At 44.7% G+C, this 25418-nt stretch overlaps 1 protein-coding gene across 1 annotated transcript in view; it reads right to left on the bottom strand.

Annotated features, from left to right (window-relative positions):
• The window catches only part of VAT1L (vesicle amine transport 1 like), a 95647-nt gene that overhangs the window by 40494 nt on the left and 29735 nt on the right, over positions 1 to 25418 (bottom strand). The window contains exons 4-5 of the mRNA XM_084812442.1: positions 15335 to 15477; positions 3092 to 3195 (exon numbers count right to left, since the gene is read on the bottom strand). Of these exons, the coding sequence (XP_084668568.1) occupies positions 3092 to 3195; positions 15335 to 15477 (247 nt within the window). The remainder of the gene's footprint in view (positions 1 to 3091; positions 3196 to 15334; positions 15478 to 25418) is intronic.

The following is a 25418-nucleotide window of genomic DNA, read 5'->3' as shown; positions in this document are numbered from 1 at the left end:
ACAGTTGCATCTATACATATAAAGTAGCATGTGCAAATTATGCAAATCACTGTCTTCTTTTTTTTGGTGGTGCATGTCCTCTTTTTGGGTGATTCACTGGGGGCCACCCTCGATCAGGGTCTTCCAATCCAGGATCTGGAATAGGGGACTGAGAGGTGAACATGGATTCACTGCAGGATGTGGGTCTTGAGCAGCAGGAAGAAGATACCGCACCCACTTGCTATTTGTGGAGGGATCAAAGCTCAGGGTCCGAGCACCTGATTTGCATGCAGGAAGTCTCCCAGGCCCAATCCGTGGCATCTCCAGTTAAGGGATCAGGTAGCAGGTGACTCTGCTTCAGATCCTGAAGATCTACTGCCAGGCAGAGTAGACAATGGTGGGTTTGATAGAAAAAATAGCCTGACCTTGTATAAAGCTGCTTCCTCTGTTCCTGGAGAAATCTCTGAGGCCTGACCACCCACAATCCTAGATAGCTCACTAGGCTAAATCCCACCCTCAGCTGGTGAGGTTCCTGGTTCAAATTTGAGTCTCTGACACCATTCCCCCCCCCCCAGTGGTGCAGCTAGGTAATTTTAGACCCTGGAAATAATGGTCTTATGGGTGTCCACCACTACTTCAGGAAATGTTTGGAGGGATCAGGTTATTTGCATTGTGAAGCAGTGGCCATGCGTATTACTTCAGCTGTGAAGCACACAACTAACATTTCTCTCCCCCTCCCCGACCCATTGCCATTCCATGCTTTGAAACTACTTCAACTTTACAGATATGTTACAGCAACAACAAAGCTGTTTCCCAACCCTGATTAAAAAAAAATAAATCTCTGAGTATGTGCAGTTTTGTATTTTAAACTTACTTAAATCATAGCACCCTATGACTATAGGAATAAAATGAAGTTTGCTTCTGCAGTTGCTGCTCTCGGGGTCATTTTGGGGCTCTTTGGGCCCCAAGGTCTAGCCTTTTGGGTCCCAAGATCCAGCCCTTTGTGCCCTAAGGCCCAGCCCTAGCTGCACCACTATCCCCACCACATAGCTCCATTCTCTCTCACTTTCCGACTGCATTATCATACGAACATAAGAAGAGCCCTGCTGGATCAGACCAAGGGTCCATCTAGTCCAGCATTCTGCTCACACAGCAGCTAACCAGCTGTCAACCAGGAGCCCACAAGCAGGATACGAGTGCAACACCACCCTTCCGCCCTTGTTCCCCAGCAACTCACTGGGGCTCACTGCCTCTGGTACTGGAGGTAGCACATAGCCATCAGCACTAGTAGCCATTGATAGCCTTTTCCTCCAGGGATTTGTCCAACACCCTTTTAAGCCATCCAAATTGGTGCCCATTACTACATCCTGTGGTAGTGAGTTCCATAGTTTAACTCTGCGCTGTGTGAAGGAGAACTTCCTTTTATCTGTCTCCCACCAATCCTCATCTGACAGTCATTTTGTAAAGTTCTGAAAAGGGGATAACAGCAAAATGGCTCAGAGGAGGCACAGAGCCAGGTGGACCAAAGCAGGGCCAGCATCGGGGTAGGCATGATTAGGGACCTGCTGAGGAGGCTCCTGCTCCTGCCGGAGGCCCACTGTCAACCTGCAGGGTCACTGTCCCTCTCCAAGCATGCAAGCAGTGACAAGAGTCAGTAGATAGAGCAGCTGCCTATTGCTCTGGACTGAGCACAGAGCGAGAGGGCCAGTGAATGAGCAGTGGGGTTCGAAGCACTTGCCTGAGGACCCTCAAAACCTAGAACCAGCACTGGACAGATGGAAGAACAAAACCATTGTGGAAAAGAGAAAAAGAAGTGAGTAGTGCCACATAGCTACCCTAGATGCAGCCATAGGCCTGGGGTGCCTGGAAGCCAGATGTTCACTGTGTTGTCTAGGGTTGGTACAACCTTCTCTCATTCCCTCCCACCCTACCATAGGGTGGCCAAGTGTCTGTATTACAGAAGACAGTCGTCTATATGAAGGGCTTCTAGAGGGCTGTCCTCTGTTTTGAAGGTATGTCCAATCCAAGTCCGGTGTAAATGTAAAGAACCATCAGAAGGAAGAACTGGGCACTGAAGTTGCCCATCACCAGCACCTGTACAGCAGACTGAGCAAGGCACACAGGTCACCTGGTCACACCCTTCCAAACTATGGTGAGATGCACTGTATTTCTATTTAAATTAAAACAATTATTTCTAAATTTACATCTATACGTATAAATTAGGATATGGAAGTTTTATGCAGATCACTGCATGCCCTCTTTCTGGGTAATGCATGTCCTCCTTTTTTAGTGATTCACAAGTGGCTACCCTATGCCCAGGTTCAAACTAGGACTAGTATGGCTGCAGACTCAGAAGCAACTAAAATGAATTATCACATTCATATTATCAGTAAATAGAACATTTTGATGGCAGGACCCCTTGTAAGAGTTCAGAACAGAAAGAACACCATAAAAAGAACAGAATAACCCAATATTACTTTACATCACTCCTCCTCCTTTAACGTAAGCATCAATAAAGTATGTTTTCTTGCAGTCACTGTCCAGATGGATGCTGTGTTCACAAATCCTACAATGGTGTTGTAGAGACACCATTCCCTCTCATTCTTTCAAGCAGTGGTGTAAGAAAGCAAGATGTGGAAGGAAAAGAAGATATCCCGAGTCAAGCTGTTCACATTCAGCTCTCCCCAGGTTCTAGGCCTGACCTTTCCCTCACAGCAAACAATGTGAGGTGAAGAAAAACTACAACAACTCAGACATCCTCCACACAAACAATGAAACACATTTCAAATTGCTACACCTTTTACTTAAATGACTATACCCCAGGGTTACACCACATTTCGTCCTATGGGCAGACTGGTCACAATGACTGCCCATGCATTGAATCATAGAATTCGAAGGTGCCTTGGGGATCTTTTACTACAACTCTCTGTTCAACTCCAAAGCTACAATGTAGGATGCAGCTGCAGCATCCCTGACATCTTTATAGTATACTTCTGAACTATCATAAATTTCCACACGGTGCATCAGCACAGACTGATGCCAAAGATCATCTAACTGGCTTGGACATTGCTTGAGCAGCTCAGGAACTATTTGCCAGCTGACTTTCACTCACCATATAAAATGTAAGTCCCAAGTGGTTTGAGAAGACTGAGGCCTTTGCCTGTATTTTCTCCACACAGACAATCCAGGACAATGTCTACGCCATCTGCAGAGATTCTAAAAAGCAAGAGAGAGATTTTGCTGTAAGAAGCTCGTCACTTCTAACCCCATGAACTACAGACAGTTCTCACAGGAGCAAGTGGAATTAAAACAAGCAAAACCGGAATACAGATTAGCAGTAGGATCTGTGGTTCAAATGTTCCCAGTCACAGCCTATTCCTAGGGCTGGTTGAAGTGTGTTGAGAGCTTTGTGAGCATTCCACATGGCTCCCATTTCACTTAAATGCACTGGCCAAATGCACCAGTTTATACACATGCCTCATTAGCACACCTGAAATCTGTGGCTCAGAAGATATACCACTGGCATAATGTTGCATGCATGTGGACCACCATGCATGTTTCAGGGCACAATCCTATGCATGATTAGACGGAAAAAAAATCCTACAACTTCTAGCATTCTCCAGCCCACATGGAGAATGCTGGCTGGAGCAGCATTCTGTTGAAACACGCATAGGATTTTTTTTTCTGTTGAAACATGCATAGGAATGCTTATACACATGGTCTGTGTTACAATTCAATCAGTAATCACAATGCAGTTTAATCAGACCAACTCCAATGTGTCTAGGAGTCAGCTTCCTCTCTACTATGTCCAGCAGTCATAAAGGGTAACAGAGAGGGCTCTGCTCCAAGACTGCAGCTCAAACATGCAGGGCGGTCTTGTCCAAGTTTGGCTTGAAGAAAAGAACCATCAGAAGGGAGAGCAGAGGTCTTGAGGTTGCTCCACAACAGTTAACACCGGGCCGCAAACTGAGAAGTCAGTCACACACTGGTCACTGTCTTCCCCATGGTGCTGGAGAAGACTCTTATGAGTCCCCTGGACTGCAAGGAGGTCAAATCAGTCCATCCTAAAAGAAATCAACCCTGAGTGCTCATTGGAAGGACAGATACTGAAGCTGAAGCTCCAGTATTTTGGCCACCTAATGCGAAGAGAAAACTCTCTGGAAAAGACCCTGATGCTGGGAAAGACTGAAGGCAAAAAGAGAAGGGGACGGCAGAGGATGAGATGGCTAGATAGCATCACCGATGCAATGAATATGAACTTGAGCATGCTCCGGGAGAGAGCACAGGACAGGAAGGCCTGGCGTGCTATGGTCCATGGGGTCACGAAGAGTCGGACACGACTGAACGACTGAACAACAAATTGCATTTCTCTTTACATTCTTGTAATTATGTCTAAATTTGCGTCTACACATATAAATCAGCCCCCTCTTTCATCCTCTTTGTGTGTGTGTGATGCATTTCCTTTTTTTGGTGATGAGTAATTGGCCACACTAACTTTGGATGGGAGGGTGGGATTTTCATTTGGAAAACAGAAAGGGGGAAAATTAAACTTTTTCCCCCAGTACCATGGTCCCAGTCAAACAGGTCCTATTAAACCTTTAAACCCACAGGAGATCTAGTCACACATTCCCCTGCTGTCACATCACATCTTCTTGTGCCTTAAGTTGAGTCCTGATTATGGCTTGTACATATATCTGGCCAATGTATGTGATAGGGCCATAACCAGACAATAAAGAAAAACAAATCAGGAAGGCTGAAAGTGCACATTGTTAACCTCTGCCGCAGGCTACAGAGGAAGGAAGGAGTCATTTTTATAAATCATATTTTATTGCTATGACTATTTTACAGGGCAGGATGGCAACAGAGGCTATCACAGAAGGAAAGATAAATTAAGGCCCTGTTATGTACAAACAAAGGTAGCATGCAAAACATGACAAAAAGCAGGAATCACAAGCATTTTAAATTAAGAAATGACTGGAACAACACAGTGTGATATAGTGGCGAAAGTGTTGGACTGGGAGTCGGGAGATCCGAGTTCTAGTCCCAACTCGGCCATGGAAGCTAACTGGGTGACAGGGTTGTTGTTGTGAGGATAAAATGGAGAGGAGCAGGATTATGTACACTGCCTCAGGTTCCTTAAAGAGGAAAAAAGGTGGGATATAAATGTAATAAATAAATAAATAAATAAATAAATAAATAGTTACTGTGCTGATTAGTTACTGATTAGATGGATTCCATTGAGTATCTATGTCTGATAACTGTGTCTCCCTTTTTTCTTTTCTTTTTTTTACTTTGAGTAGAGCCAGTGCAGTCAGACTAGGAGTGGAGAGACCCAGGTTCAAATCTCCACTCAAGACATAAATGTTGCTGGGTGACTTTGGGCTGGTCACTCTCTCTCACTTTAATCTACCTCACAGGGTTGTTACGAGAATAAAATAACAGGAGGGAGACCACATATCATATGTCGCCTTGATGTCCTTGAAGGAAAGGTGGAATATCAATAATTCATATTGTGCAGTTTGGAATCGGTATGATGGAGAATCCATGCGAAGTGCCAGCGTTAAAAACACAACGTTATCCAAGTGCTCTTCCCCACGTAAAACTCTCACCGGAGCAAGGCACCATGCAATAGGATCATTATTTGATCAATGCAGCTTTCCATATGCTATCACTCCCCCCCCTTTTTTTTTTAGTAAAGTGTGTGTGTGTGTGTCATAAAAGGAGGGCATGACGGCATGTATATGCTTTACTGCTTTCCTTTCATTAAATGAGCAGAAGACTTTCTGGCAGGGACATTGTAGATCAGAGCAGAATGTTTGGGGTAATCCGTGGAGATCTTTGGCAGTGAGAACAAGGAGTTTCTGATGGACATCCAGAAGAAGATGGACATCGATGAAGATATTGCGTGTGAAAAGTCTGATTTGACACAGGAGCCCTCTCCTCTCTGAACTCCCCTACCTTCTTGAAAGCAGGAGAGATTGAGCAGTGCCAGCTCCATGTTTGAGGGCCCTTGGGCAAGACACCCTCAATGGGCCCCTTCCCTCTATCTTCTCAAAACCATTGTCACCTGCTGCTATTGCTCCTCCTCTTCCTTCTCATCACTACCACCACTTACTTGCTCAGCAGGCAGAGAGTCAGTGAGCAAGTAGGAAGAGGCATCTACTGCTCTTTCTTCTCGTCACCACCATTGTCTGGCTCAGATCAAGAGGCAAGGGAACAAGCAGGTGAAGAGGAGGAGCAACTCCAGTGGGACCTCGGCAGGTGCCCAACCATGACTACTGTCGACACCAGCCCTGATACTGAGGAACAATGGGGGGGGGTTGTTGCAAATGGGGAGCACAACAGCAGTGAGGTCAGATCGGGGCAGGGTTGTTCTTAGATCTCCTACCTGGTGTGTTTACAACCCAGATTCAAGCCTGATGTGGAGTTGTGGTCAAATTCTGATGCATATTTGTTATTAGCACTAGTGTTTAATAAACCTTGTTCACTTATTGGTATCCTGAAAATGGAAGGAATTAAAATAAAAATACATGTGGAAGGGACTGCACTTAAATCTGCAGCCTGGTGGAGAAGATCCCTTCCTGCAACTGACATTTCTGCTGCTCTTTTTGGGTGGAAGATGGGATGGCCATATGTCCTACAGAGGATAGTTCTCTATTTGAAGGACTACCAAGGGATAGTCCTGTATTTGAAGGCATCGTTTATTTAAAAAGGTGTCTTCTCCAGGTCTAGTTTAAAGAGAGAGAACCTGAAGAAAGGGGGGCACCAGTGGTCTTGAAGTCGCCCATCAACAGGTAGCACCTGGACAGCAGATTGAGCAGAAACACAGTGGTCACTAGGTTGCAGTCTTCTCCACTCTGGTGAGATGTTCTGCATTTCTATTACAATTAAATTTGCATCTATAAAATGAATATATGCAAATTTTATGCAAGTCTGACCCACTTTTGTCCTCTTTTGTTTTGATGATGCTTTTCTTTCTTTCTTTCTTTTTTTCTTTCTTTCTTTTTTGGTAATGTGTAAAAGGAAGAGTATACCAGATGAGAGCTGGTAATCATGTTTGAAGGAACCTTCAGTGAAAGGGTGGGCTAGTCCATTTTATCCTTTTAATGACTCATTGACCAGGTTTGCATGATCATGGATGGGGAAATAAGCCACAGTGGCTTATTTCTCCTGCTGCGTATGCTGGTTGCATTGTTGTTGTTGTTGTTGTTGTTCAGTCATTAAGTCGTGTCCGACTCTTCATGACCCCATGGACCATAGCATGCCAGGCCTTCCTGTCCTCCACTCTCTCCCAGAGCGTGCTCAAGTTCATATTCATTGCATCGGTGATGCTATCTAGCCATCTCATCCTCTGCCGTCCCCTTCTCCTTTTGCCTTCAATCTTTCCCAGCATCAGGGTCTTTTCCAGTGAGTTTTCTTTTCGCATTAGGTGGCCAAAATATTTGAGCTTCAGCTTCAGTATCTGTCCTTCCAATGAACAGTCAGGGCTGATTTCCTTTAGGATTGACCGATTTGACCTCCTTGCAGTCCAGGGGACTCCTAAGAGTCTTCTCCAGAACCACAGTTCAAAAGCATCAATTCTTCGGCGCTCAGCCTTCCTTATAGTCCAGCTGGTTGCATACCGGGTCATAATTCATGCATAATTACCCTTGCTGGCATGCCTTGTTGTAGCATGTGAACCTGTATTGGCCCCAGGAGCATAACCAAGTCACCTGTAGTGTTAGAGGGCCCTAGAGATCCATAATACCTTGCTTAAGTTCATTATTAGTGCAATTCCCTTGCTAGTAAGCCTCTAAGCATGTGAAGATGAGTCAAAGGGCCAATAGCGCACCCTAGCACTTTCCATACTAATGAGTAGAGTATCTAATCAAGATGTGCCTAGGAAGTGAAGTTTGTTTACGTTAAAGCTACGGGTGGCTGTGCTGAGAACCAAGCACTGTGAGTCTAATCTGGGAATGAATGCTAGGGGGAATGCTTGCTGCTGTTATGCTGCCTTACTGCTAATATGTATGGTTTAAAACCCATTGTACCCCATGGCTCTGGGTTCAGAGAAGCTGTCTGATCCAACCATTGGGTATGCCTGTGTGCTTTTAAGTAAACCTGGATCTGATTCATCACTATCTTGGCACCTCTAAATTAAGAGTTCGAAGCCCACTTCAGGGGCAATACAGAACCTGACAAGTGTAGCTTGTTGCTGTAGTTAATAACCCACCTAGAACCCTAAAACAGCCCGTGGGTTCTGGGTGGCTTGTTAATCATGGCCACAAGTCACCCTGGCCAGGTTTGCATATGTGAAGGTTTGAGGCCTGCAGAGACAAAGGGAAAAAAGTTCAGGCGGAGAGTTTTTGTTTTTGTTTTGTTGGGAGGGGTTATTTCTGACAGGAGCAGTTTCATTTCCCTGGTTCAGTTTCAGTTTTCTTTCCCCAGTTAAGTTTCATTTCTTCAGGGTTGAGGCAGTACTTTCGGTTTTGAGGGAGGAGGGTGTAAAAAGAGAGTGAGAGAAGCCAGTAAGAGTCAGAGAGTCCAGAGCCTGAAGAGGGAGCAGAAAGAAGCAGCCTAGAGAAGTCTAAACACATTTTCTCTTAAGGCTTTTTGTATCACTCAGCTCTATTGTGTAAATACTTTTAGTTGTGATTTGCTTGCTTTAATTTACCAGTAAACTGTTGTGGTTAACCCTGTGTCTAGGGTTTTAATCACAACACTCCTACAGCCTAAACCCCATGTTACTGGAAAGGGGAAGGCAAAAGAAGGAAGGTGGGACTCTTAAGGGGGCAAGAGATCCTGAAGGAGTTGCTCAGGGGGGCCAGGTCATAAGGAGAGCCCTGACAGGATGACACAGCAAGCCACATCAGTGAGGATAATTACGCAAATCCCCGCAGCAAGCGACTGGCACATGCAGTGGGAGAAATAAGCACCATGGGTTATTTCCTCCTCTGTGATTGTGCAAACGGGCCCATTGTGAGCTGTCTTAGAGACCCTTATCTGTAGGAAGGCAAGATACAAATACTGGACCCAAAGAATAAAACACCAGGTTAAAACAGTTAGAACATTTTTTAAAGAGATGAATTCCAATAAAGTTGAATTTAATAAACCAACCCATAGCCCTGTTGGAATCTACCAGGAAAAGAGCCTTCAGTGTGGTGGCCCCCTTCCTGTGGAATTCCCTGCCTTTGGAGGTCAGGCAGGTGCCAACATTGTGTTCCTTCTGACGCCTGCTGGAGACATTGTTATTTCAACAGGGCTTCCTTGTGTGACCAGCTGTGGTTTATTAAATTTGACGTTACTGGAATTTGTCTCTTTAAAAAATGTTTTACCTGTTTTAACCTGGTGTTATATTCTTTTATCTTTTTTGTTAACCTGTCCGAAATCTTCTGATGTGGAGCAGTATATAAATATTGTAAACAAATAAATAAATACTTGTAACAAACTTGATTCCCCTTCCGCTCCCCTAAATAGTGGTTCCTAATTTTATAATTCTTTATACTAACCAAACCTGTGAAATCCTGGCATTAGGCCAGGTTTGATTGCACCCTGTAATTATACAATGCACTCACATCACTGACCATAGCAGTTGTAAAAAAAAAAAAAAACTAAAAAAAATTAATAGCTTACTTTAATTAAACAATTATGAAAACCATTGGTGCAGTTATTATGGATAATTGTACCCTAGGGAATAAGGTTTGGCGAGCCATTTCTAATCTGCGTGAGCAGCATTTATCTCATGACGATGATACTGTCTTAAATTGGCTAATAGCAATTACAGTCACAACAGAGGCTAAACTTTGTGGCCTGGATAATGTGTGTATTTTTTTTCTTCCAAAACCAGAAAAACTGCCCTAGACAGGAGATGCAGAAAAATATGTAATATTACAAAAAGTGCAAATTGCCTACTATTATTAAGATATGACAAGGCAATGACAAAGCTATGATGCCGTGTTTATAAAATTCAGTGATATTCTGCATCTTTAGCCCCTACAGCTAACAATTCAACAAATTACATTTGAAACATATTTAAACAAGTCAATAAAAATAAATATGGGTTAAAAAACCCCCAATGAAATTATATATTAAAAAATTCAACAGCAGGAGAACCAAAACACTCGTGCTGCCATTGAAACAGCGGAAAATCCTTTAAAGCTCTAGACAACTTGGGGCCAGGTTACCTGAAGGAATGTCTCCTCCTGTATTGATCTACCTGGACCCTAAGCTCATCATTTGAAGAAGTACTCCACATGCCCCTGCCAAATAAGGTGAGGCAGCTGGCTACAAGAGAGAGTCTTTTCAGTGGTGGCACCGCATCTGGAATGCCCTCACTAGAGAGGCTCACCTGAGGTCTACATTATAGTATTTTTGCACCAGATGGAGACCTTTTTTATTTTCCCAGACATTGTAGGAACTGTCTTTAGTGCTTGTAGATCAGAGGTGCAGAACCTCAGGCCCCAGGGCCAAATTGAGCCAGTCTGGGGTCCAAACCTGGCCCTTCAGGGTTCCCCAGATAGCCATATTCGTATGTGCATGTCGATTCATACTATTATGCAATTACATTAACATAATATTTGCTATTAAACAGGACTGTTGTCAAGGGTAGGCATGATTGGGCACCTGCTGAGGGACCTCACCCCAGTAGGGGCCCACTGACAAGGCCCCCCTGAACTTTCTCCTCCTCTTCATCACTGAAACTTGCTGTCATGTTTCCTTGGTCCTCTCCCTTCACAATCAATACACTCCAGGGAACAAGACTTCAAGCTACACTACTTTATTAGTTAACAACTAGCTTCTTTACAAATGCAGATTCTAGGAAACTCTCAGGCTGCAATGAAACAGCCAATCCACACATCTACAAATATCAATAGAGGAGATGAAGTGGAAGTTAGAGAAGCTGCCAGAAGTCTGGGCATGAACATCATGGCCAGACATGCTTTGCAGGGATGCCTCTCCCTTAGGGTGGCTCCCTCCTACGTTGGTTTCCACGAGAGGCCAACCTGGTGGAGCATCTGAGCACTGCCTCTCACTTTTCCTTCTTCGCTCTGTGATGGAACCTAGCATCCCTCAGGTCACCCCCCTCGCTCTCCCCCCCCCCGAACCCTGGGTTTTCATGGTGGAGAAAAGGGGGAGCCGCTTAGGCTGGGCCATCTGTGTGTCAGGGTCTTGGGAACAAAGTCTTGCCATATCTGGGCTCACTAGGGAGGATTCCCCCCCCCTGCTCTGGCTGTTCCCATTCTGAACTGGAGTCAGAGCTGCTAGACATCTCCACACACTCAGATTCATTCCTGAAACCTGGGCCCTCAAAAACCTGGACCCAGCACTGCTATTACATGTACTGTGACATCTCATAATTCCTTCTGTTTCTGATGTTCAGCTTGTGAGTGCTGTTGCTTATGTAGCCCCCCACACACACACAAGGGGGAGTTATCAGTAGGTTCAGAGGTACCCCAAAGTTTCAGAAGTACATCTTTGGAGTGGGGAGATTGTAAGGGTAGCTCAATGAGAACTGAGCAAGCTCAATGAGAACTGAGCATTGCAGCTCAGTAGTCATAGAGTACTGGATGATTATTGAAGGGGTGAGGAGAGAAAACCAGATAGGAAGGGAAATGGAATGAACTGGCAGGAATACTGAACAGCACCATTCTGAACGGCAACATTTTGTTGCAGATTCCACTTGTCACCACGTAAAGCACACTAACTGTGATTGGCTGATACAGTCTATGCTCTTTCTAGAAGACACGACAACCAGTTGTTCAGGCTTGTCCTGAGAAAACTATAGGGAGAAACATGAGCTCATGCCCACTTATCTCAACTGAGGTACTGATTTCATTTAAACCAGTGTCAAATGGATTTTCCCATTCTTTTTGACTCACTCGGTTGAAGCGAGCTCATTGATGTAATCCTTTTTACCTGTGCCCCGGGCAATTGCCGAGGAGCGTAAGCTAATAATATCCTCTTTTGATGAGCTTTCTCTTGTAAAATCTTGATGACTAACTGGTTCTCTAAGAAACTGATCAAAGGAAGCAAAAAACAAAACAAAAACCCAACAAACCGTTGGTGTAGATACCATCCTCTTAGAGCCAGTTCACAACATCTATTTGTTCTCCACATGGAGTCTTGATGTTCATGAAAGAAACTAAGAGCACAATCTCCTCTCACTCAGGATCACAACTGAGTGCGTTTACACATGCTGCCTCCCCCCCCCCATTCTCCCGGTAGCTTCACTTGTGCTGTGATGTTTTCTCATGGCCCCAATCCTGGGCACTCACATACTTGGGAGTAAGCCACATTGAACTCAATGGAACTTACTACTGAGTAGACATAAGACCACCTTGCAAGTGATTTTTTTTTTAAATTACGGCATTATCTTCAAATCTTCAGATCTTCAAATCTTCGAAGAATAGTGGTTTCTCCAGCCTGATTTCTCCACACACAAGTGTAAATTTTTTCACTGGGTAGTCTTCGAAGATGCAAGCAGCCCCCCCCCCCCCGACCTGAGCATCTCCTGCCTCTGCATTTCTCAATCGGAGGGAGAAGAGGGTAAAATGCCTCCCTGCAATGATGGGAGACACATCTGATCCCCCACACCACCAAGCTCAGAAGCAATGTCCTCTTTTGTTACAGAGCACCCTATGGGGCTCAATGGGGCTTACTCAAGGCTTGCATACTTACAGGATGATCTTATGTCTAATCAGTGGTAAGTTCCATTGAGTTCAATGTGTCTTACTCCCAAGTAAGTATGTGCCCAGGATTGGGGCCACGAGAAAACATTACAGCACAAGTTAAGCTACTGGGAGAATGTGGGGGGAAGGCAGTATGTGTAAGGGCACTCAGTTGTAATCCTTATTTTTTTAAAAAAAAGCCAAAGCAAGGGATAGAAGGAGGTAAAACGTAGTGTCATTTGAAGGGTTAGGACAACCCCCTGCTCAGTGCAGGAAACCTGATTCCCAGGCGGTCGCCCATCCAAGTACTGAACAGGGCCAACCCTGCTGAGCTTCTGAGATCACGCAAGAACATGCACTTCCAGCCGTTCCTTGTTAGTGATAAACCTTTGAGTGCTGAGGAACCTATGCAATGTCATCTCATGAGCAGCAGACAAAAACAGGGTGGTCTTTGAAGCTGCGTTGAAGCTTCGAAGATGCTAGCAGCCACCCCCAACCTGAGCGCTGGGTGCTTTCGCTGCTGCCCCTCTTCCTTGCGCCAGCTGCAAAGGGCTGGCGCGGGGGAAAGAGCATCAGGAGACACCCCCCAACCTCTTTCCCCAGCCTGCAGCAAGTGCAGGGGGAGAAGGGGATAGGTGCCTCCTTCTTTCCTCCACCCCCACCTGCTACAGTGGTGGTGGCAAGGGACAAACTGGTTGTTTCCCCTAAGGCCAGGAAAAGTTAACGACCAGCCTCTCCCATGCCACTGCTGCTGTAGCAATGATGGGGGGAGGCTGAGAGGTGCTGCCTTCTTCCCCTCTTCTTGCCGAGGGAACTGGTGTCGGGGGGGGTGCGTATTGGCAACTCCTTGCCGGGCTTCGAGCCCCAATAGGATGCTCGCACCATCCCTACACACACACAGGGATAGAGGAAGAGAGGGATGGTGGGCGGGGAATCAGCAGAAACACGAACAGTTTCTGCTCCTCCAATGAGAGCCGCCCCCTTTAAGAGCAGGAAAACAGCACAGCGCTTGAGTGTGAGCCGTGCTTGCGCATTCGATGAAGTTCTGGAATGGGGAAACAGGGTGAGTGTGGATAATCACATTTTAATGTGAATGCATTTAACCCGAGAGTAGGCCAACTTCATTGTGATGGCGGGCACAATGTGGATCGGCCCTGTGTTTTTCTGAGCAAGTGTCCAAGTTAGTTGGGGAATGATAAAGGGTGTAGTGTGTAAACTCACCCTAAATCACCAATGAAGAATTTTGGCATCCTATATATACTTATATTGACACATTGCCCAAGGGTGGATCCATATGACGCCAAAATACCACCATCGACACACAAGAGGGAAGTATCAGCAGCCTTGGGGGAACCAAGTTCAAACAATAGTTCATCCAGTTAGAAGGGGTCCCATTTCACTGTCTTAAAAGGTCAGCTCTTGATCTTTATGCTGCCTTATGGAAACTCTGGATGACAACTCTCTATGAGTATCCTCTGCCCCTCAACTGGATGGATGACATAGGGTTTCCTGCTGAAAATCCTTTTCACTGGAGCAGTTGCATTAGAAACTGCCCATATGGGAGGTTAAAGACTGTATTATTCCGGTAGATATTTTCTTTATAGAACTCTTGTTCTTTTGGCTGACTTTTGTATACTGTTTTTAAGCTTTGTTGTTTTAAACTGTGCTGTTTTATTGTTGGTTTTTTAAAAAAATATATATTTTTAGTTCAAAGTTGTTTTTAGATACATGTTGTTTGTATATATTGTCCGTATGCTTTTATGTCAGTGTTTTTTAAACTTTGTATACTCTATTTTAATGTTTTAACTTCTGTGAACCGCCCAGAGAGCTTTGGCTATGGGGCAGTATATAAATGTAATAATAAATGAATGAATGAATGAATGAATGAATAAATAAATAACCCCAAGGTAGCAGAAGTACAATGTGGTGTTTTTTTTTGGGGGGGGGATAATGGGGGGGGTATATCCCAATGAAGATAGTGCATGTTCAGTGGACATCGAATGCTTACTGTTGAGGAGGGGAGGAAAACTTGGAAGGGGAGAGAGGGAATAGAGTATTCTGGAAGAGGACATAGCTCATTGTCTGGAACCCTGAACAGAAGCACTCCACAATGTAACATTTTGTTGTGGGTCCCTTTTGTAGACTTTGTTTTGTATAGATTAAGAACATAGGAACGTAAGAAGAGCCCTGCTGGATCAGAACAAAGGTCCATCTAGTCCAGCATTCTGTTCACACAGTGGCCAACCTGCTGCCCATAGGAAACCCACAAGCAGAACATTAGTGCAGCAACACCCTCCTGCCCATGTTCCCCAGCAACTCATGTACATAGGCATACTGAAGGTAGCACATAGCCATCAGGACTAGTAGCCATTGATAGCCTTATACTCCATTAATTTGTCGAATTCCCTTTTACAGCCATCCAAATTGGTGGCCATCACTACATCTTGTGATAGCAAATTCCATAGTTTAACTATGTTCTGTATGAAGATTCACTACTCTCACACTGAAAAAGAGGGCTACCTAAGGAGACATGAACAACTATTTGGGGGAAGAGATTGTAAACCCTTCCACCTATAATTATGTATTAAGCCTACATCATAGGACAGTAACAATCACAACTTGAAAATAGCTTTAACTCACATTTTTGTTAGCCCCTTGCTAGCTTTTACAGTCACCTTCAACAAGTAAAAGAAAAAATTAACTCTTACTTTTTAACTTCTTGGACGTAATCTGCATTTCTGTCAAAGAGGTGGTTTACCGAGTCTTTGATTGCCTCGTGCTTGAAGGAGGAAGCTGTTCCAAAGATGGTAACATTGGGGACCGTTGAGCAGAGCTGGGCAACAGCTTGTCCCTGCAAATGCACCAGGATATTAGCTCTTCAGACAAATCAGGTCTGCCATCCGATATTCTGTTCATTCATGATTTAACTTACATAACCAGAAAGGATCAGAAAGGAGACAGAGGGAGGGAGGCAAAGTTACCACCAGGTGCTTCATCCAGCTAGATTTTCCCCTATAGGGCCATCTAGACTGTCCCTTTCCCCCATAGAGCATCTAGACTGTCCCTTTCCCCCATAGGGCCATCTAGACCATCCCTTTCCCCTGTACAGCATCTAGACTGTCCCTTTCCCCCATAGGGCCATCTAGATTGTCTCTTTCCCCCCCCCCATAGGATCCTGATGACTTGTTTTTTGTTGTTGATATTGTTCACTGCAGTTTTAGAAAACATATTTTGATGCTACTTGTAATCCACCTTGGAAGGATTTGTATCCTGAAAGGAGGGATATAAGTAACAAAACAAAATAAATTGAAAGCTTTGAGTCTGAGGTGGCATTCCATCCATCCTGCCATAGGTCGAGGCTACAGCAGGAACAATGAGAGATCAGGGAGAGATCAGTGGTAGAGCACATGCTTTGCATGAACATGGTCCCAGATCCAAGTTCCCAGGACCAATCCTTGGCATCTCCACTTAAAAAGCATCAGGTAGTAGTTAATAGGAAACATCCTCTGAGACCACAGAAAGCTGCTGACATTCAGGGTAGACGATGTAAGGCAGCTTCCTATGTTATACACAGTCCACATGACGGATTGAAGCATTGCTTCAACACTTTCCTGTCCCATGTTGGAATCACATTTCTTTCCCATTCATAATCAAGTTATGACTGCCAGACTTTAGGTGGCTATTGAAATATTCCTAGCTTCACCTTGACACTTATAATGTATCATGAATGAAAACCATGCTGATACAGTCCACTCAACAATTCGGATAATTTTAACGCAAATATCCATGATTGCTTCTTGGAATAAATGCAGTCTTCTTAACTAGATAAGCCATCTGTCTATGTAAAAGGAAAATTGGATATAGTTTTTGGAGTGTGACCCCTCTGTCGACTGTAACAATAGGACACTGTTCTATTAGTGGTTTCGTTATAATCATACTTAAGAGTAACTTGAAGCAAGGTCAGCAATATGTCATTGCACAATATCTCATCTGATCTTGGAAGCTAAGCAGGGTCAGCCCTGGTTAGTACTTTGATGGGAGACCGCCTGGAAATCAGGCTTCCTGCATTGAGCAGGGGGTTGGACTCGATGGTCTTGTAGGCCCCTTCCCACCCAATGATTCTATGTCTATGTCTATAACCTAAGCAGGCAACACAGCAAAGAGCAAGAGAAAGAAAGTATTGTTAGAAATGAGTCCATCTTGCACATGCCAATTTATGTGCCAAGGAGATCCTAAATATGCACTGGAATTAACTGTAGTCATCAGAATATATTTTCTAGAATGTAAAAATTGCACAGAATTTGTAGTAGAACATATAGTTGTTTTTAAATGGAGGGAATATTTTGAAGAGATCTGCCATTTCTTTCCTCTTCAGGAGCTCAGCTACTGCTAAATTGGGCCTAGTAAGTATTAAGTGAAAAAATGTATCATTTGATAGCAGAGACCTCAATTGATGTGTGACCCTTTATGAGGTGAGTTGGCAGATCAACACATTAGAAGAGGCACATATTCAGAACAGTACCCCTGTATTTCTTTCTCCCGCTATGCCCTATATACAGTCAGGGCCAGAAATATTGGAACAAGGATAACTGTTTTGGCAGTTGGCCTCTGTACACCACCACATTGAAGTTGAAAGGTAACACACCCAGATGGGAGCGAAGTCAGGACTTTCAGCTGTAATTCAAGGGGTTTGACAAAAGTGGGGCACTAACCATTCAGGAAGTACAGCCAGTGGCATATACACACACCCATCGTTGGTGGCTCATAAGTAATGGAACAAACCAACATCATTTCAAACTTAAGGATCGCCTTTAATACTTGGATGAAAATCCTTTGCAGTCAATGACTGCCTGAAGTCTGGAACCCATGGACATGACCAAATGCGGAGTTTCCTCCTTCGAGATGCTTTGCCAGGCCTTTACTGCAGCTGCCTTCAGCTGCTGCTTGTTTGTGGGTCTTTCTGCCTTCAGTCTTGTCTTCAGTAAGTGAAAAGCATGCTCTATTGGGTGGATCAGGTGATTGACTTGGCCATTGAAGAACATCCCACTTCTTTGCCTTGAGAAACTCTTGGGTAGCTTTTACTGTATGTTTTGGGTCATTATCCATCTGCAATATGAAGCGGCGTCCTATCGGTTTGGCAGCATTCGGCTGAATCTGAGCAGGAAGTATAGCCCTATACACTTCAGAATTCATCCTGCTGCTTTTGTCAGCAGTCAGGTGATCAATAAACACCAGTGACCCGGTTCCATTGGCAGCCATACATATCCATGCCATAACACTGCCTCCACCACGTTGGACAGATGATGTGGTATGCTTTGGATCATGAGCTGTTCCTTTCCTTCTCTATACGTTTCTCTTCCCATCATTCTGGTAGAAGTTACCATGGACTTGGTTTCATCAGTCCAAAGAATCTTATTCCAGAACTGGGCAGGCTTTTTTAGGTGTTTTCTGGCAAAGGCTAATCTGGCCTGTCTGTTCTTGAGTGTTACTAGTGGTTTGCACCTTGTTGTGAAGCCTCTGTATTTACATTCATAAAGCCATCTCTTGATTGTTGATGTTGACAATGACATGCCTACCTCTTCAAGAGCGTTCTTGACCTGGCTAGATGTTGTGAAAGGGTTCCTCTTCACCATGAGCAGAATTCTGTGGTCATCCACTTTAGTTGTCTTCCGTAGTCTTCCAGGCCTTTTGCTGTTGCTGAGCTTGCCAGTTAATTCCTTCTTTTTCAGGACGTTCCAGACTGTTGTATTGGCCACTCCCACTGTTTTTGCTATCTCTCTGATGGGTTTATGTTGTTTCCTCAGCCTAATGATGGCCTCCTTCACTCGCATGGGCACCTCTTTGGACCTCATGTTGGGAGTTCCAGTGAACAGCTACCAAATGCAAATGTAACACTCAGAACCACCTCCAGGCCTTTTATCTGCTTGATTGGTCATGGGGTACCCAGGAAACAGGCCACACCTGGCCATGCAGCTGCTTGTCAGCCATTCGTTCCATTGCTTATGAGCCACCAACGATAGGGGTGTGTGTATGCCACTGGCTGTACTTCCTGAATGGTTAGTGCCCCACTTTTGTCAAACCCCTTGAATTACAGCTGAAAGTCATGACTTCACTCCCATCTGGGTGTGTTTCCTTTCAATGTCAATGTGGTGGTGTACAGAGGCCAACTGCCAAAACAGTTATCCTTGTTCCAATATTTCTGGCCCCGACTGTAACATCTACTTGATAGACGTACAATGGAATGTCATCATTCTTCAGGTTCCTCCACCTTCACCATTTTGTTGGCTGCCATTTTGGGGAAGGGCAGGGGACAACGGGAAGCATGATGACAAAATGTTACATAGTTTTATTTTGTAGTGTCAGAGCTTGTCCCATAGCCTGTGACACCAGTTCTGAGTCAGGGAGGGATGCTCTGGAGCCAGGCTCAGCCATGGACTCCTGAGAATTCAGTTCCATCAGACTTCACACCTGCTTTCGAGCTAGGAAGGGGTGAGACTCAGGATGCTGATATGGCCTATCTTCCACAGCTTGGAGAATTATCTTGATGGAGGTCCCTGCTTCTCAACCAGGGATGTCTTCTATGGGAATGGGGCAGCAAGGGGAGGACTCTGTAGGGGACAAGGGTTCTGGGGTGTGTCCTACGTTGCGTCATCAACTCAAGAGGGTGGAACAGAGGCATCCAGTGAGGCATAGCACATGATTGCAAGCTTGGTTTCCTTGCCAGAATCGAATGTCAGACAGTGACCTTTAGCGGCCGCTCCTCTGTATTTAAACAAGAGCTACAGGAAGTAGAAGCTGCTGGGTACAATGTCTTTCTAACCTGAAAAGCTTCCTTGTCTTGATTCTTTGTTGGAACTATGAACTTGTTTGGATTTATTCTGTATTCTGAACCGGAGTCTGGTTGGGTCTGTGGTTGGGAAACCCAGAGACTGAACCTGATTCAGGAACTACATTGTAATCTGTTCTCTGCTGATTTATACTTGGACTGTAAAAGCTCAAAGCCAGTTACTGGAATTACTGCAATAAAAGCCTTACTGAAACCTGAGTCTTGGTGCTGGGAAGTCAGGACTTGACACCTAGGGTTCCTAGGAAGAAAGAGATGTGGGGCTGCTATTTTCAATGACACTCACACATCCTTTTTACACACCTGCTTCTGTCCAGGGTATACCCAGATTGAACTAGCCTTCTCTGCGGGGACTTCGCAATAACTTCTATCTTTAAAATCTCCAGATTTTGTCCCAGCTGGCAATAATTTTCATAATCATCATTATACAAAGAATTTGACATACATTTTAAAGGGCATCACAATAATTTTGCTCACAACAATTCTGTTTAGTAGTTCATTATTGTTCCCATTTCACACTTTGGAAATTAAAGGAGAGAGAGAGAGAGAGAGAGAGAGAGAGAGACAGACAGACAGACAGACAGACTTAAGAACATCCAAATTTGGCTGACACAAGGCTTGAACCCCAAGCCTTCAGATCGTGTGTCACAGAAACCAAACACAATGACTTGGATCCTAAGATAAGTGAACTTAAGGAAGTTCATGAAAGGAAAGTTTCCCATTCCCTGGAGCCATCAGCACCCCCACCCAGGCCTCTCCAGAGGGTTGGGAGGGCCTTCTGAGAAATCTGGGTTTGGGTGCAAGTGGCTGCTGGTAGAGGGGGAAGACACTAAAAATCTGGTGAGATAATTCTCTGTTTCCCTAGCAGCCACCATGCCCCAACTCACATGTTTGGGTTGACTCCCCCGACTCTCCAGAGATGCTTTTATGGGGGACATAGAAGGCTGCGCGGGGAGAAGGGGATGGGAAACTTCCCTTCCACTAACTTCATTAGCCAAACTTCTCTTTGGATCTAAGCCAATGGCCCAGTTTGCATGTAACCAGAAGCCACCCTGAGTGAATTTCCCCACGGGGCTTCACATAGTGGCAGCAGCTGCCATTTTGAATATTCGGGGCGTGGTGGAGGTGCGGCATAGCTTCTTGTTACGTGTAAACCTGGTGAGGGTGGGTTGTTGGGGTGGTTGACAAGCCACCCACAACCCTAAAACTGTCCATGGGTTCTGGGTGGCTTGTCAATCACCCCAACACCCCACCCTCTCCAGGTTTGCACGTAACAAGAAGTCATGGCAGCGGGGGTTGGATTGTCAACTTGATGCCTGTAGGTGCTGCCATGCAGCATGGCTAATAAACCATGGTGGGCTGCAGGGATCATGCAAACCGGGTCAAGATATTTTTTAAATGCTTCCTGCTCTGACTTGGACTCCTGCACTGAGCAGGAGGTTGGACTCGATGGTCTTGTAGGCCCCTTCCAACCCTACTATTCTAGGATTCTAGGATTCTAGGACCCAAAACCAATTCTCAGGCTCAAGTTTAGAGTAGAAATTCAATTCTGCTCTCCAGAGAGGCTGTTAAGACTCAGACTTGAACAATGAAAGCACTTTTGCTTTCAAGGTGATCACTCTCTTGCACAGAGGTCCTCCATTAAAGAAAGTGCTAGTCTATACTCCCTCCAACCCAATTTCACTCTGGCTTATTTACACAGCCTTTCAAAACATTGGATCCCCAGATATTGCTGGACTACAATTCTCATCATGCCAAGAAAGCAAGGTACATGTTCAGGGATGATGAGAGTTGTAGTCCAACATCTGGAGACCCAACATTGAGAAAGGCTAAATTACAGAAGAATATTTAAGCCATAGGTTTTAATCAAGCTTAGTTAACAGAAATTAAGCACAGCAAAGGGTTAACTTATGATGCATTCCAGTTGACTGGAACCTGGTCAATAATTTTCCAATATCTTACTCAATTTTCTCCTACTGCCTGAATTGGCATTAGCAGTTATTAAAAAGCACATGGGTGATAAGGGGGCACTTTAGAGCCTTCCAGCCTGCAGTGAGTAGCAATGGCCACATTTCTATAAAATGGTAAGCCAGAATTCTGGAGAATCCAGGCTTACCATTTACAAGCGAGTGTGCTAGTACATGCTCACCAATTGCTCCCACTTGGTTCCAGGGAGAGTAACTTCACTAACCAGGAAATCACCAGCAAGAGAAAGCTTAGCATTATGTCCAAACCTGAATCCTGGCTTGTTACTCCCCAGAAAGCCAGGAATTTTAAGGAAACATCAAATCCTGGCTTCAGACTCTGCTTTGTTAAGGGAGTGACAAACTAGAAGCCCTGGTTCAGATGTAACACTATTTTTTTTTTTTTGCTCCTGGTGAGTTCCTGGTTACTCTAGCCACCCCCTCTAGTGGGAGGAGCCAAATGGGAGCACTCAGGAAGCATATACCAGCATGCTTGATGCTAAACCACAGAACTGGCCCTACACTTAGGCAGAATGAGGCACTTCAGGCAGCAAATGCTGGGAGGTGGCTGGAAGGTGTTGGAGGAGAGCTTTGGGCCGCTCCATCTGCCCTGTGCTCCCTGAGCTAGCCTGCTGCCTTCAGGTGTGGTAGAAGAGGCTGTCCCATTGACAGTGTTGAAGAAGGATTCAACTGCAGCTAGGGATGGGCAAACTCACAGGAGTCCACCTTGCCCACCGCTCGCCAGCCCCCTGCCAGCCGCCCGACCCTATTTGGTGCACTGTGTGAGCCGCTGGATGGTCCACCGGTGCTCAGCGCATGGCATCCCTCCATCCCATAAGCCACCATTTTGCGTAAACATGGAGGCTCAGCTATTTTTGGAAATTGCCATTTGCATAAAATGGCAGCCATAAATAGCTTCATTTATGCAAAATTACAGGCGTAAATGGCCTAATTACACCATTTACACCTGTAGCTTTGCGTAAATGGAGCTACTTATGCAAAGAGAATTTCTGTAAATCGCTGAGCCTCCATTTTTACACAAAATGGCAGCTTGCAGACAAGTGGGGATCCCCACGCTTGCCTGACTTGGTGCATGACAAGTTGGGCAAGTGCGGGAATCCACAGACTGGTGTCCAGGGGGCCGAGCTGGCGAGAAATTGTTGACCTCAAGCCCCAGCCAGACTCCTGCACTATCCCCAACTGCAGGTCCAGTCCACTTTTGTACGTGGTATGAGAGGAAGCGCCAAGTTCTCCTTCACATCAGGCAGCAAAATGTCCTAGGCCAGCTCTGATAAACCAGGATTCTACATCTGTTAATATGTCAAATGCCCACTGCATTTCAGTGGAACTTAGAGACCTTTTAATCCTCTTTAGCATTTAATGGAATCTGATTTTATTGTTGGGGCTGACTTGACTCTCTTCTACTATTTATTTTTTTCACTCTGTTTTATTTTCTGTGTTCATTTTTTAATGATTTGACTATTGTTTTAAAAGATTGTTAGCTACCTTGAAAATCTATGATGATACAGAAATATTTTAATAAATAAAATAAGCTAGTGATGGGTGGACCCATTCAAATGTAATACAATATTAATCTGAAGTCACTGGATTGATTGTCCCAGATGTCCAATGGACATCTGAAAAATAGCTCCTGGCTGTGGACTGGGTCTGAGCCCTAAGCGCTGTCACTTCATGATGATGTCATGTGTCCCCCTTGCCCCCGCCAACTCCAGTAAATTGCATGAAGTGGGCATCATGGGAAAGGCAACACTGAGTGAGGGAATGAAGGAATTACAGATCTGTTTAAAATCAGGCTGGACACTGGATTGTGTGGGCTGAAATACATCCAGAGAAGGGAGTGTGGACAGCTAAAATTCAGCGTCCAACCCTGCCACACCCCCACTTTGGAATTTGCTGCATCTCTGTGTATAAATGTATGCAGCTTGCAATGCCATATCTCAAAACACCTTTATTTGTATCACCCTTCCATTTATCTGCAAGACCATAGAGATAAAACACATTACACAAAGCTACTGATTCTGTATCTTTTGGCCTTTTTAAGGCAGGGGTGTGGGGGCACAGGGGGCGATTGCCCCAGGCCTCACATATGAGGGGGGCTCACACATGGAGGAGGCCACATCAGCATTGGCATTGCTGCCAACTCTTTTCTTTCAGAAACCCACTACCTTGAGCTCCATAAACCTGATGGAAACCCCCCCCCCCCCCACAGAACAAACACTACTGGTGATCATGTCCTTTTGTCATGGGAGCAAACACAAGATGGTTGCAGCTGCAGGCAGTGCTAATAGCAGCCACCCAGCCCAACCATAGTCAGACATATGCTACGGGGCTCTCAACTCAGTGCCTACAGGCATCAGTATGCTCACAGAGAACTACCAGAGTGTCCTCCATTTGAGGGGTCCTCAAATGAACCATTCTGCCCTCTCAATATTTTCAAAAAGGCTCTGTGTTGCTGGATTGTACCACTTCAGACCTCAGGTGGGGCAGGAGGGTTGAATGTTTGAATGCTCCCCCATGTGAAAGGTATCCTGCATGTGGGGGGGGGGGGAATGTAGGCAAGGAGGAAGCTGGCCCAAATTCTGATCTTAAATGTGTGGGTTCTGGACAACAGCCATGAAACAGGCAAAATATAATAATCTTAAACTGACATTGGCTCAGCTCTGTGACTGAAGATGAAAGTTTTAAAAACTCGGAACTCAGGAGGTGCTCTCAAATGGGACACGTTGAAAACACACACTAAAATGCATGCACACGTGCTTTAAAGATGGCACATCAGATTACTGGGCTCAGCAAGTTTGTGCTGAGAATGGATACTCAATGTGTGCAGGGAAGACTGCAGCATTAGCAAATGGTTCTGACTAAAAGGAAAACGTATCTCATCCTGACCCAGCTGCCACCCCAGTTCTGTAGTTCAAGTTCAAACATATGCCTTTCCCTTTGTAGTCTGCTTCAACTGTTCTGAGCATCTTCTGATGCTGAACTTGAAACTGGAAGTCAAATTGCAGTTATAGGGTGGCAATCGATGCTTCTGCGTGAATGTCAGTTTAATTTTAGCTCTTGGGGGAATAACATTTCAGTTCAAAAACAGTCAATGGAAATCTAGTTCCTTGGGCTGAAACTGGTTTAGGGCCAAACTAGATGTGATGTTGATTGAATTAATGCAATTAGTGGGCAGTTTTGTTTTTGTTTTAATCTAAATAAATTTTGCAGAGGGGCTGAGGAAGGAGTGTTTAGCTTGTTCTCCCCTCACCATGATCCTAACCAACCTCCCCCCCCCCCATTGAAGCTGCTTTTTGAATTGGAACAGAAATATCCATTGGCAACAACAGAAACTTTCCCCCTGACGCAAATAGGAGCTGAGGGCAGGGGAATTTCATTGTGGGGAAAGACTTAAACTCTTTGTCTCCACCCCCTACAGTCCCATTGTTCAGCCTCCCTGCAGATGCTATTTACCATTTTTAGAAACCTACATTTTAATTACATTTATGCACTTAACATCATGTCTAGTTTGATGATTAGCTCCCAATGGATTATTTGCATTAAAAAAGTAAACCGCTTAGAGATATTTTTTACATATGTTCAACGGTATATAAATCTATTAAATAATAAGAATGATAATGATGATGATAATAGTAAAGTTAAAGGCTAAGTATTAATTTATTTGTGGGTTGGACTAAGTACCAGCGGTCTGTAATTTATGTGGCTAAATTGAGGCTGGGTTGACTAACATCCTCCTCATTTTTGTGGGACTGTTCATTCCCTGAAAAAATGGTATGTGTGTGTGTGTGCACGCGCACACGTGTAAACTGACAATTTTTGAGGGGGAGGGAGAATTCAAAGAAATTTGGGTTGAGGGTGAGCTTGGGCAGAAAGTGGCCAAGGTTTTTTTGTTTAAACTCCATCCCACAGCGCTTTGCTGCCACTTCAAACTTGCCTTGGCTGCCCTGAGAAGTCCTTAGAAGT

Source organism: Heloderma suspectum, chromosome 8 (assembly GCF_057233095.1).
Source record: "Heloderma suspectum isolate Gila_16-S chromosome 8, 16-S_ref, whole genome shotgun sequence".
In the NCBI taxonomy this organism is placed as follows: Eukaryota; Metazoa; Chordata; class Lepidosauria; order Squamata; family Helodermatidae; genus Heloderma; species Heloderma suspectum.
Note: the sequence above shows the minus strand (reverse complement) of the source record. Positions and strands in the feature narration are given on the sequence as shown.